General features: G+C 30.6%; 1 protein-coding gene across 1 annotated transcript; it reads left to right on the plus strand.

Annotated features, from left to right (window-relative positions):
• The first annotated feature begins 1,551 nt into the window (after positions 1-1,551).
• Positions 1,552-6,036, plus strand: LOC146999331 (uncharacterized). Its single transcript, XM_085820483.1, has 3 exons — positions 1,552-1,906; positions 2,643-2,796; positions 5,589-6,036. The coding sequence occupies exons 1-3, from the start codon at positions 1,756-1,758 to the stop codon at positions 6,034-6,036; spliced, it is 753 nt and encodes a 250-aa protein (XP_085676609.1). The 5' UTR covers positions 1,552-1,755.
• The last annotated feature ends 7,442 nt before the right edge of the window (positions 6,037-13,478 follow it).

A 13,478-nucleotide genomic window follows, 5' to 3' on the forward strand; every position in this document is an offset into this window, starting at 1 on the left:
GTGGACCAATTTCACTACTCTTAGTTTAAATTTTTTCCTCCCTTCCAGTAATGAGTAAACAGCCATGTGGTTTATGTACATGGAATAGTACTAAATAATCTTAGATTTTGGGAGGGATACAATCAATTACATATTTAACATTAAAAGATGTTGAGGGTAGGGAAGAACTATCAGATAAATTTCTCCAATATGTGTATGCACTTAATAGTTAAAAAAATATGAAGCATTCTAGCAAATGAACTAGCAAATTTTTATGAGAGTTTTATTTTTGCAGAATTCTTGAAATTCATTATTAAATTTGCCAAACGGAACCAAAGATAAGAGGAAAAATAATTTACAATATAGCCTATTATGCCTCCTTTTAAAAAAATCAGGGGAAGTGCAGAATCACCCATTGTTTGGCGCGTTTTTAAGAATTGCATATACTCGGTATCTATGTACACATCGACCTATTTTCACTTACAGAAAACATCCCAGAATTGCACAGAAATGGCATTGCGCACTCCCTTGACTTTATCTGTGTACACATCGACCTATTTTCACTTAAAAATTCAAAGAAAATTGACAAAAATCCAATTCTGCACTTGACCCAAATATCTGCTTATTTAACAATCAGTTTCAATTTTTAAATCATTTTTTGTGCATAAAGACGACAGCAGCCGATCCGTGCTTGCATGTACCACACATGTGTTTCTGGAATTAAATAACATGCTTTATTTAACTGTATATTTCGCAGAAAAGTACCTACTTGCTCTTAAAATGTAAATAACAACCATAAAGGTTGTTCTTTCACATTCAATTTCCTGTTTATTTAAGAACAGAATATTACCTATGAGCCATAATACCTATGAGTCACACAATTTTTGCCAATTTACAAAGTCGTCAATTAGTTGAATGAATCAGAAGATAATAAGCGTAAGATAAGAAAAATATTAAATAAAATAATGCTTTGAAAAAGTTTCAATATCATACAAAGAAGGGTTTTTACATTCATAAATCAAAGCTGCTAATGAAAAGTAAAACTTTTTATTTTCCTCATACAAAAGTTCGATAATGCCCTTATATACCCATTATAGAGATGAGATTTAAATTAATGCAATTAACAATTAATTAGCTAAAATGCAGTCACCTGCTGGCATAAGATCGCTTGCTCATATTGATAATATAAATATGCGAAATATTTGCATTCAGACAAAATTTTGCACAATTTACAAACGGAAATTTTACACACAATTAATCTTACACAACAGACTGAATGTAATTACGCTAAGTAAATATAGTATCACTCATATTCGTTAGCATTTCAAGCGCTAGTAACATACGCACACCATCTCCGACCATGAGCAATTGTGAGCGCTTGGATGAAATCCAACAAGAGCATTTGTGAGAGCTTGGGCGAAATTCCCTTTTTCCCTCTCTCATTCCGAAACCCGTGCGATGAGCAAAAGTCTCTCAGTCTTGTCAGAACTCTTGGTGATTATTTTTTTTTTTTTTAAATGCAGTTGAACATTACGTAATCAACCACAAATAAGACTCCTCTAAAGGCCCGTTTACACTAGCGGAACTTTGGTCCCAAGAAGCGTAAGCTAACGTCCTAAGAAACGTAACCTAAGTCGAGCGGTTAATCTTCAAAGGGAATTGACGTAAACCCAAGAGATGGAAAATTTTAACTCCGAACCTATGAGATGAAAGCTTTGGCCAATCACAGACGTACAAACTATCACGAGGGTTTTGTTGATGCTTTAAGCGAAAAACATGGCGGAAGATTTGACTACGTCTGACTGCAAATTAATTGCAGAAGTACAACAACATCCGATTTTATGGGATAATAGAAAAAAAGAATATCGAATGAAAAGAGGACAAGACGTTGCTTGGCTACTGGTTGCCGAAAGACTGAACCGAGATGGTGTGTATCCATTTATTCATTTTTTTGCTCCTTTCGGATTGCAATGTGCTCTCTTTTATTCTAGTTCTCTTTCGACTAACGCAATTGTTCAAGTACAAAATAGGTTTATTAACGATTACACGATAAAAATTTGTTGACATATATTAAATTATAGCATTTTGGAACGTTTCTGAAAATCTGAGTTTTATAAAATTTAAATAAGCTCAGTAGATGGATTTTTTTTTTAAATTAAAGTTTATTAACTGCTTTAAACTGTATCTAAATGTACACTGTTCTATGAAAATTATATGCAGCAACCTTCAATTATATATATTTAAAATTTTTCCCAAATTATAGCAATTCAAATGATTACATAATTTTAGCTATTGTCTTTACATTAGTTTGCTCTTCTTTTTTGCAACATGTTACTAAAGGCTTATGAGAAGAAGAAAGTAAAAGTAGTAAGTGTGAAGATCAACAGTAGTAAAAATTTGATTAAAGTTTTCCTCCTCAATTTTCAGAAATACATTTTCTTCATTTCTCATGCAAATGTTTATTCCGAAATAATATAAAAAATCCCTAAATATATAAATATCCATATATAAAAATATATAAGATCCATATTTCATTTTCGTATGGATACATTTTGAATCTCATGTAATTAATATAATTGTTTGCATAAAGTATTAATAATTAAACAGTAATTAATTACAGTGTTTGAATTAAAATTTCGGCTATATTTTTTTTAATTTCACAGTTGAAGAGGTTACTTACCGGTGGCAGAATCTGCGTAAGCAATATAGCCGAAGAAAAACAAAATGCAAAAGTGGAGCTAGTGCAGAGTCTGCAGAGCAGCAATGGCATCTGATGCCCCAAATGTCATTTTTGGATCCATGTATCCGCCATCGAAGGTAAATATTCAGAACCAAATTATTTAGTTATGTTAAATATAAAATGATAAATTTTCATATTAACAAAATACAATCTTACTTGTTAGTAGTCTGTAATATTATAAAGCATAAATGGATTATTTGGAGTTATCCTAGGTTGACTAGCAATCAAAAATTGTAACTTTATTGATATAAATTTATTAAATATGTTAGATAGTCACATATGTGGATATAAACCAATTTACTTAAGAAATTCCTCCCCTTAGGCAGATAGACCTTATATGCTTTGCCATAACTCAAATTCTATCCAAATATTTATGCTCTGGAAAACAAAAACTTCTCCTACAGAATTTTTTTTTACCATTTATTGCCTCATCACTCGTTATGAATGGTTTAACACCTTGTAAATGTGTTATAATAAAACTGTATTACACATTATAGTTTTTTTCTAACGTGTTTGGGCCAACTGAAGTTCTTACCCATAAAAAATGTTGTAGAAACTTTGCTGTTCTGTACTTTTTTAATCTTCCCAATTAAAAATAGGCCAATATTTTTGCAATGTAAACTTATTAACAAAGTACAGCATATGCATAATATAAACAAAGCACTTGCTCTTTCCTTTGAAAGCTGAGTTTCTAAATATTTTGATGAAGACTCGTCTGTATATATATTTTTTTCTTTTTGTGGCCAATTTCTTTTTATAGTTTATCCCTCTATAGTTGATGCCCATATTTCTGTAGTCACACAGCTCAAAACTGATGTGTTACTGACCATTTTGATGTTCAGAAGTTAGTGTTTGAGATTATGCATACCTGCTTTAATTTTATGAAGTTACTTTGCACTTAACACATAAAGCCTGGGATTAATTATCATAATATATACCATCAGATCAAGGAGTTGTGCTTAAATTATTACATTAATTCATAATGAAAATAAATACAAAAATATATATGAAACTGAATTAAAAAATGAAGTTGTAATACTTTATTACTTAATTAACTGTTAAAATCTTTCATGGCATGAAATTTTTCAAAACAGTCTCCAAAGTATAGTGATCTTTTTTTATTTATAGAATGTGAAATGTGTAAGCCAAGATTAGATAAAATTTGTCTTAAACTGTAAGATACAAAAAATTTGATAAAATTCTCTTGTGATTGTGTTTCTATAAAAAGAAATAAGAGTTATTAGTGGCTCAATATTTTCATTTATTATGTAAGGGCTTTGTATGCATATTCAAAATTTTTTCAATGAAGGCAAGAGATTCTGCTTTTTCATCTAAAATATTGATTTCTTTATAATTACTATATATACTATATACTTTATAATTACTATACTCTTTATAAGTCATTTAAAGTAATCTCTATTTAGGGCATACTACATTATTGTTACTGTCAAAAACACTACTGTCATCACAACTGTTAAATTGCAGCCTCCAATAGTAATATTTACATCCATGTTATTTAACTCATAATCCCGCTGATCTTCACTACTATAAATTTGATTTTCTATGGCATTAATATAAATAAATGTTACATTATAAATAACATTTATTTGGATTAATGAGAAGGATGAAACTGTTTGTGCTGAGATGACAGATTGTCATAATTTTAATCTGAGATGCGATTCCACGTCCAATAATCTGTTCCATTTTTTCGTCTTAATGTCTACAAATACAGTCAAATACCGAAAATCCGCCAACTCCTGAAATCTGCGTTGCCTCTCAGAATATAAGCATTCAGTTTATATTCTGAGTTTCTTGGTTTCGGAAACCGCAACATTGAGTACGAAATATCGAAGAAAAAATACTTACCGAATAATGACGTCATAATAACTGAATAATAATGAGTCATAATGGAAATACAAAATTATTGACATAAAAGTTTAAGAAAAAAGATAAGTTTTTTTCCTTCTAATCTGCATCGAGGTAAAAAAGCAGACGATTCACTCTTTGTTCAAGTTCAATAGACGATTCACTCTTTGTTCAAGTTCACGATTCACGTTGTTGTATTTTCTGAGCTTTGTTATTTCACGAGATTGTTTAGTGCCGCCTTTTTTTTATCCGGATATTTTGTGGATAAATTAAGAATATTTTAAATTTCAGCCCTTGGTAATACAATGACAGATTTAATGCATATAATAAATTATTGCAGTAATGTATGTAATTTAATTAAATGTATCTAATACACCTTATTTATTTTGACCATACTTCGGAAAATAAATTATTCATGTCATTTTGCCTTCTCCATATTTGTACGATAAAATTATTAGTGAGTAAATATGACAATTCGGTTGTATATTGCAGTACAAAAGATTCAAAGAGTGATGATGATTTCACCCCTCCCCATATTTGATAAAATATTATTTTAATTAAAAGCAAAATGTGATCCAGCACTGCTCCAAGAACGTAATGACTAGGAATTACCCCATACAACTGGATGTAACAAACTGTATTTTTTTAGAAATTATTCTTGCAAATATTAATAAACACAAAAGATTATGTAAGAAAAGAATCCAATGGGATGTTATAATTCAAATTAACAAAAAAAGCTTTTTAGTTTCAGGTAATCACACTGAAGCAAGAAGACTCTTGGTTTACATTATTTTTCATGCTAAATTTTAAGATCTATTTAAATTGTCTGCAGTTCATAAGTAATAGAAATTAAAAAATGAGCTATTTAATGCAGTAACAAATAAGATTCTAAATTTGCTTATTTCACTACCTAATTACTTTGTATCACAAAATAATCATTAATGTATTAAAAATATTTTTCATATGCATTTGATTTTTTTCTCCTTGTTTTCTTTCTAAACAGGACACAGACAAACTTTCAAGGAAACAAAGAATTCGAGGAGCTTAATTTCACAGTAGAATCTGTTGTCTCCGAGTCTTCAGATAATATTGAATATCCGACAGAACCTGAATATGTGGAGCCATCTGCTATTCACGTTATGCCCTCATGTGAATCACCTTTATCACCTGCATCAAGCTCCATACAAATCTTAGATAATACTAATTCAAATAATAATGATGAAAATACTCCTAGAGGGAAGAAAAGAAAAAAGAGAGAAACAATTGAAAGTTCATTGCTTTCTGTTATTGATGAAACAAATAAATATTTAAAAAATCACCATCGATGTGAAAATGATGATGATGATAAACTATTTTTATTGAGTCTCCATAGTGATTTGAAAAAAATGACTGATGAAAAAAAATTGGAAACAAAAATACAATTTTTACAAATTATGGCAAGAAATAAATGAAATTATTTGTACATAACACTAATCAGTTGTTTTATTGTTTTATTTGCATATTTCATAAATATTTTCAAAAAATAAATTTACACAATAAATGCTTTCCTTTCTTGCCATGGTACTGCTCCTTCTGCAGAAAAATATTCACAAAAATTATCTCGAACTGCAGATGCAGCACGGGATGAATTATTGGCCCCTAGACGGCCAAGAGGTTGCCATGTAAATTCTTCTGTTCTCCACATACCTTCTTTAATGGTGGCATTTGAAAGAAGAGAATCAGCAAAGTTCACTAGACAGTATTTCTTAGCTGCCTTTCCCAACTCATTTTTCATTAAGTAATTATGAAGGCAACAGCATGCCAAAACTACTTTATTAGCATGCTCTGGGTTCAGGGCAATTTCAGTACGAAGTACTCTCCACCTAGACGCCAATATGCCGAAAGCATTTTCAACGCACCTCCTTGCTCGAGAAAGTCTGTAATTAAAAATTTTTCTTTCATTCGACAGAAATTTGCCAGGATAAGGGCGTAAAATATTTTTCCTGAGTGGAAAAGCCTCATCTCCAACAAATACAAAAGGCAAAACTCGATCACTATTTAATAATGGTGTTGGATTTGGAAATGAAAACAAAGTTTCACTAACCAAAGCTGTACCTAGTGAACAGTTACTGAAAATTCCACCATCACTGATTCGTCCATAGTTGCCTGAATCAACATAAAGGAAAGTGTAACTAGCATCTGCCACTGCCATTAGGACTATGCTGTTATAGCCCTTATAATTATAATATGTTGATTCAGCTGACGGTGGAGCTTATATTCAGATATGCTTACCTACAAGAAAAAAAAGCAACAATTATTAATTGCCTAAAGAAAAATAATATACCCTTTAATGATAAAAATTAATATAAATACTTTTTCCAATAATAAATTCAGTTCTTAAATTAGAAACTTGCAAAAAAATTCCTCTTTATATTAAAGTTTGTTTTTCATTTCACACTTTCATTTATTTATTATGAAACAATTCCAGTCTTTTGATATTTTAAGACAGCTCATATATCAAGTTAGATGATTCTGCAATATTTTATATTTATCTTTAAAAAGAATCTTCATTTGCCTAATTTTAATATAATGCAATTTTTGTATTTCAAAAGTACTCACTGACAAATAAATATGGAATGCAAGACATAATACATACCATCGATTGCACCAACACAGTTGGGAAAATTCCATTTATATTCAAAACCTTCTGCTATTACAGCCCATTCATCTGATGATGCTGGTATAGGCATAACCAGTGGCTGTAAGACTTGCCATATGACATCACAGGTCTCGCGAATAATATGTGAAACTGAAGATTTAGAAACAGAGAAAGTGTATGCCAGGTCTGTATAATTAGTTCCAGATGCTAGAAATCTACAAAAACATTCTGAATCAATAATTAAATTTTTGCAGTTTTAAAAACATGTTGTATAAAAATGAACAAAGGGCAATCTGTAGTAGTATGCAAGTTTTAAAAAAGGTTCTTTTTTTTTGGGGGGGGGAGCTCAGTTTCAAAGAGATTGCAATTTTCTTTCTTATTAGTAAACCACAGAAAATAAATGCTTTATTTATGTAACTTATTTTGATAAAATTATGTTCCTATTCATAATTTTTTAAATGCATTACAAATTTTAAAAAAATATGAATTTTAAAAAGTTCAATTAGACAGAAGTATAAAATGTTCTGACAAGAACATTAATTTTCAATTATATATACTACACAAAACTGGAATTAGATGTAATAAAGACTTTCAAATAGAGCTGGTGCCAGAGCATATGCAACTAGGGTGACCACACCAGATGGCAAAATTATTAGAATTTAGGAAGGAATCAGGTGGCAGAATTTCGGATTTGTGGAGTTTGCACCAGGCGGTAAATTGTCTAGCGTCGACACTGCTTTCAAAACAAATGTATATATTTATATTTACCTTAAACAGATGGCAAATCTCTCAGATGCTGAAATTGATTTCCTAAAACGTGTTTCTTGCTTCTGTAGTTTATCTTGCAGTAAATGTAGAAGATGATCATATTGTTCTCCCTACATGTAAATTCAATAATATTATACTTATGAGTAAATTGAACATCAGAACTATATTTAATTATCTAATTAATATAAAAACAAATACGAAATAGTTTATATTGTGCTAAAATGATTAGCCAAAGTAAGAGAAAATAATTTTGTTGTCTTGAAAAATTGCTTGAAGTATAATCTTACTATTTCTAACAATTAACACTTTTAGCGATTAATCGCATGTTATTAACAAAAATAACATAAACTTCATAATTAGAAATGATTTCAGCCTTCTGTGAAGATGATTACCTTCAACATGATTATTTGATTATGCACCACACACTAGGGTTACCTGCCTAAAGGTAACCCTACTAACCTAAATAATGTCATCAGGAAGATTTTTTAAGGTAAACTAATTTACATTCATATCTTGGACAGATATGCACAAAATGCCTATGTTCTAAACCCTTTCATCAGGTATTGAACAATTAATGTTCAGTGTTTTTATTTATTTAGCCACCGACGAGATATTATAGCATAGCAACCTTCAGAGAATATGGTTATCTGTGATTGTCATTACCAATGTTTGTTTATATTCTCAGGAATACTTTTGACTATTGAAGGTGCTCAACATGAGGGGCATCACTATATACTATATTGCCGAAATATATACTGTGTTGCTGCAACTATGATCAGTGAAAAATATTCAGTTATTTATCTTACAAATTTGAAAAAATAAAATATGATAATTCTGATTAAAAGGAAAATTACTCTCCATTTCAATTTCACTCTTATACTCTAATAATTGCTTAATTTTTCAGGTAGTAGAATTTCATTAAGTAATCTATTTTGATACAATTATTCTTACATTCTTTTGGAGGTAAAGTGTTTTTCCTCATATTACTACAATATTCTCCAAAAATGATTTTTTAAAATATTGACATGATTTAATTTTATTGCTCATTTGTCAAATATAAAACACAGGTGGAACAGGAATGCAGAAAATCTTTTAAAAGCAAGTCTTTTTATGGATCTCCCAAATTCTCTAGAATATATTATTTAAAAGCCTAATTATTTTATATTTCTGGTTCTACAAAAGTATTTTCATGACAAAGTGAAGCAATACTAATAAAATTTATGACAGTAATAATTAAAAAATCTACGGATACAGAATGCTGGGTATTTTCTAACAGAGGAACATATCCTAATACACGATAGTGCATTAAAATGTTGACTGTCCAACATCTGGCACATCTAGTAATTTTACATTATACTCCATCTGATATTATGTTTCATTAAGGTAATCGAATTATAAACAACCTTCATTAATAATGCGCTTAATAAACCAATTAAACTAATTAGTTATAACTAATGCTAGTCCGTAATTATATAAAAAATAAAGGCTAATCTTTGGAATATGGTAACAGGTAGTTTGGCGACATTTTGGTAAGGCGATAAAGGTTACAGCTAGGACTTTAGCAGTGTACATGGATAAAGTCAAGAGTGTGCGCAATGCCATTTTTGTGCAATTCTGAGATGTTTTTTCAAGTGAAAATAGGTCGACGTGTACATGGATGATACCGTGTATGTGCAATTCTTAAAAACGCGGCAAGCAGTGGGCGATTCTGCACTTTCTCCCAATTTCGCACCTAATCTTCGTCACGATTAAGCACTTTTGTGTCATAAAAATTCTAGCATAAGCGTAATTCGGCTAGCAGATTGTTGGAATAAAATGTTGAGTAAAAAAAAAAAAAAGCCTTTACTTCGTGAAAACAAAATGGCGTCCCCCCCCCCAAAAAAAAACTAGCAGGTTGCTGTAGCAGGGTTGGTCACCAAAAAATCGCCGAGTTACCATAATACAAAGATTAACGAAAATAAACATTGAAATAATTCATTTTGTCGGTAATTAAATCGCAATGTAATCATTAATCCTATTTCCTTAGTATAAATTACTAAGGGAAAAAATTACTAATTTACTGATATATAAAAAGAAATATTTGACAGTCTTTCCTTCAATTTTTACTTTCAGGTTTTGCTAAAAAATAAAAATAACTTGCCGTCATTCGAGTATAATTGAAAAATAATTCTGGGTACTTCTGCCTCAGTGACGGAAACAATGCTGCATGAGCGGAATACGTATCTCGCTCTTGAAAAATTGACCGAACCCATTCCCGCCTTGGAACACAAACGCTTTTGTACAGCAAATACATACATATTAAATTACTTCTCAAATGCATAACGCGCTTTCTTTCTTCAGCTTTTTTAACTTTAGACGTTCTACCGCAAACTTTCGACATTGTACCCCAAAATAGGAATTATTGCCCATGCGCAAATCAAAGCGACTTGATTGGTTGGGGGTAGTAATTCTTAGGCTTTGAGACTTACAAGTGTAAACGGGTGGGATCCTTGGGATTAACAACTTAACGTCAGCGTACGTTTCTTGGGACCAAAGTTCCGCTAGTGTAAACGGGCCTTAAACCAGGCTGAATCACAAACTTTTCTCTCTTGGCGAGGGAGTGAACGCGCTGCCAATTTTGGCGCGCTTATCGCACACGCTGGCTGAATGTCTGCTGTTTTTTTTAAAGATTTATTTTATAGACGCGCGGCATTCAGCGCATATAAACTTTTCGGATAATTTATTAATTCTCGAATAGTATATAGACGTTTTCACTTAAATAAAAATTTCGCGTATATTTTGTAAACATATTCAAAATAACTTATTCTTTAGATGTTTCAGTATCGTTAGCAGACTAAAATAAATAAGATATGAATAAAAACTTTCAATAGTGTCAAATGGGGAAATAGTTAAAGCGTAGTGTGCAAATAAATTTATCTTAATGACATTTTAACAAAAATTTCCATAAAAACACTGTAAATTCATACTAAAAAAATAACTTAAGAATATGTTGTCATTTAAGTCTGATGTATATGGAAATAATTGTGCAAGACTCTGAAGAAACATTTTCTTTTAAATGTGTGAAATATTTCATAACATATATGGAAGAAGAAAGTACAGCATTCTGTGTTTTGGATGCTTTTAACCAAATGTAATATAAATACGAACTAGAAACTGTAATAAAATGTCCTTCCTCTCCAATCAGATCACCTTAGTATTGCATTGTATTTGTAATACTTCTAAAAATCCAATTTTTACCTAAATTAAAAAACAGTTATTCCATAAAAGATAATAAATTTGAATGTATATAGAATGAATTTTGTAATTTGAGTTATGTTACAAAATAATTCATAGTTTACATATTTTATACTAATAATTTAGATAAAACTTGTCCAATTTAAGAATGTGTGTTAACCACATTCTTAAATTGTAAAAGAACGACTTAACCACATGTAATTCATTTCAAAGCATAAAAGAAAGCTTATTTTTTATTTTACACAGCAACAGCATTTTCATGCAGTCAAGTTTTTTTAATGCCTAGTTATTATACATAATACTTAATTTTAAACCCATTCTTATTAGAAAGCATAACTAAGAAACTTCTTTTTAAAGCACCACAGTGATTGCAAAGAATGTCATTAAATTTACAAAAGTATTGAAGATATATTGAACAGCATTATAACAAGAAAGTACTGTACAAAATATGTAAATTTAGCATAACTTCTTTTTTAGTATTTGCATAGTTTCCTCCAAATGAACCTTAATGGGAAGTTATCTTGCGAAAATTTAAAAGTATTAAAATGGCCTCTATTTAAGATGTAACTGCATTTATAATTATTTTGTAATTGTGAATAGATTATATTATTGCAATTAGATTATGCACTTACAACATAATTGCATAAAGTAATGAAATTAAGAGTTCACAGATACAATGTAATATAATTACAATGCAATTACCTAAATTGTAATTATAATCACTTATTTAATACCACAATATTATTACAATCACAATGTAACTTAAATTGGGTACTATATTTGCATACCCTCCACTCAAAAGGAGGTACTGATAAGCCTGGAAGTTATTATCAACAAAAAGCCTGTTCAGGACAGTTTGATGACAATTTCCACTGGGCGAAAAGTACATTCTTAAGCCCAGGCAAATCATGACAATAAAAATCATTTAGTCTCATGATTCACTATATTTTAAACCCTAAATTTGAATTCTGCACCAAATTATTTACCTATATTTTAAAATACTTTATGAATTATTAGAAGCGATATGGCAAATATCTTCTAAAAATAACTGTAAAATATTTGTATCCATTAATAGTAGTATAAAAATACGGGTTCTGCGACACGGGGTGTGGGTGTGGGCGTGGTCAATGACGTCACACAGAAGGCGGGGCCAAAGGCAACGTCATCACACTAGGAGGCGTGGTCACGAGTGGAGTTGAGGTGTTCGTAGACTGCTGATTGAGTTGTAGACCTCCTGCTTTTCATTTAAAGTTAGTTTTTTTTAATTGGCAACGGGGTCATGGCATCCTCTAGGGATGAAAAATGAAAATAATCTATTTAGAAATTGCTCATGGCGTCCTCTAGGGATGGAAAATGAAAATAATCTATTTAGGAATTGCTCATGGCGTCCTCTAGGGACGAAAAAAGAAAATAATTTATTTAGAAGTTTCTTTTATTAAAAAAATGTTCTATGATTCAAAATATAGAATTGAACTCTCAAACAAAATATCTCACCAGCTCAGTAGTTTGAAGATTTTAACCACTAAGCTGATGTGATACATTCAGATTCAGGTAAAAAAGCCTATATAAGAAAATGGAATTTGAATCAGCTCATCAATTGCAATTATGCCTGCCCCAGGAGAAGCCACCGTTGCGGTGTGTTTATACACTGTTTTATGTGTTATTTTATCATCCATCTATATTTTTACAGAATTTCATAAAATTCCTATTGATTTTACGCTACGTCTTAACGACAGTGGGAATTTATCATTATCCATATGAAGAATAATTCAATAGGTTATGAATATAAATTTATCGTATCAGGATCTGGCTCATGTTGCAAGTTTTGGTGGTGTTGAAGCTTTACATCATGCTGCAGGAGGTAAAGTTTCCAGGAAAGAGATTCAAACATGGTTAGAGGGAGTAGATGCGTACACGCTTCACAAGCCGATTCGCCGAAAATTTCCAACGAATAGAGTAATCGTGTATTCTATAGATCAACAATGGCAAGCTGATTTAGTGGATGTTTCACATTTACGTGATCATAATGATGGTTATCGATATATATTAACCTGTATTGACATATTATCCAAATATGCATGGGCTATTTCTCTGAAACAAAAGAGAGGAGAAGATATTGTGAAAGCGTTTAAAAAAATAATGAGCCAACGTAAACCAAAATTACTTCAAACGGATCAGGGCACCGAATTTAAAAATAAAGTGTTTATAAAATTTTTAAAAAGAAATCAAGTTAAACTTTTCAATACATTCAAT

This window comes from Stegodyphus dumicola, chromosome 1 (genome assembly GCF_044657685.1).
Source record: "Stegodyphus dumicola isolate Sdum_Otavi_A_Nest chromosome 1, ASM4465768v1".
In the NCBI taxonomy this organism is placed as follows: Eukaryota; Metazoa; Arthropoda; class Arachnida; order Araneae; family Eresidae; genus Stegodyphus; species Stegodyphus dumicola.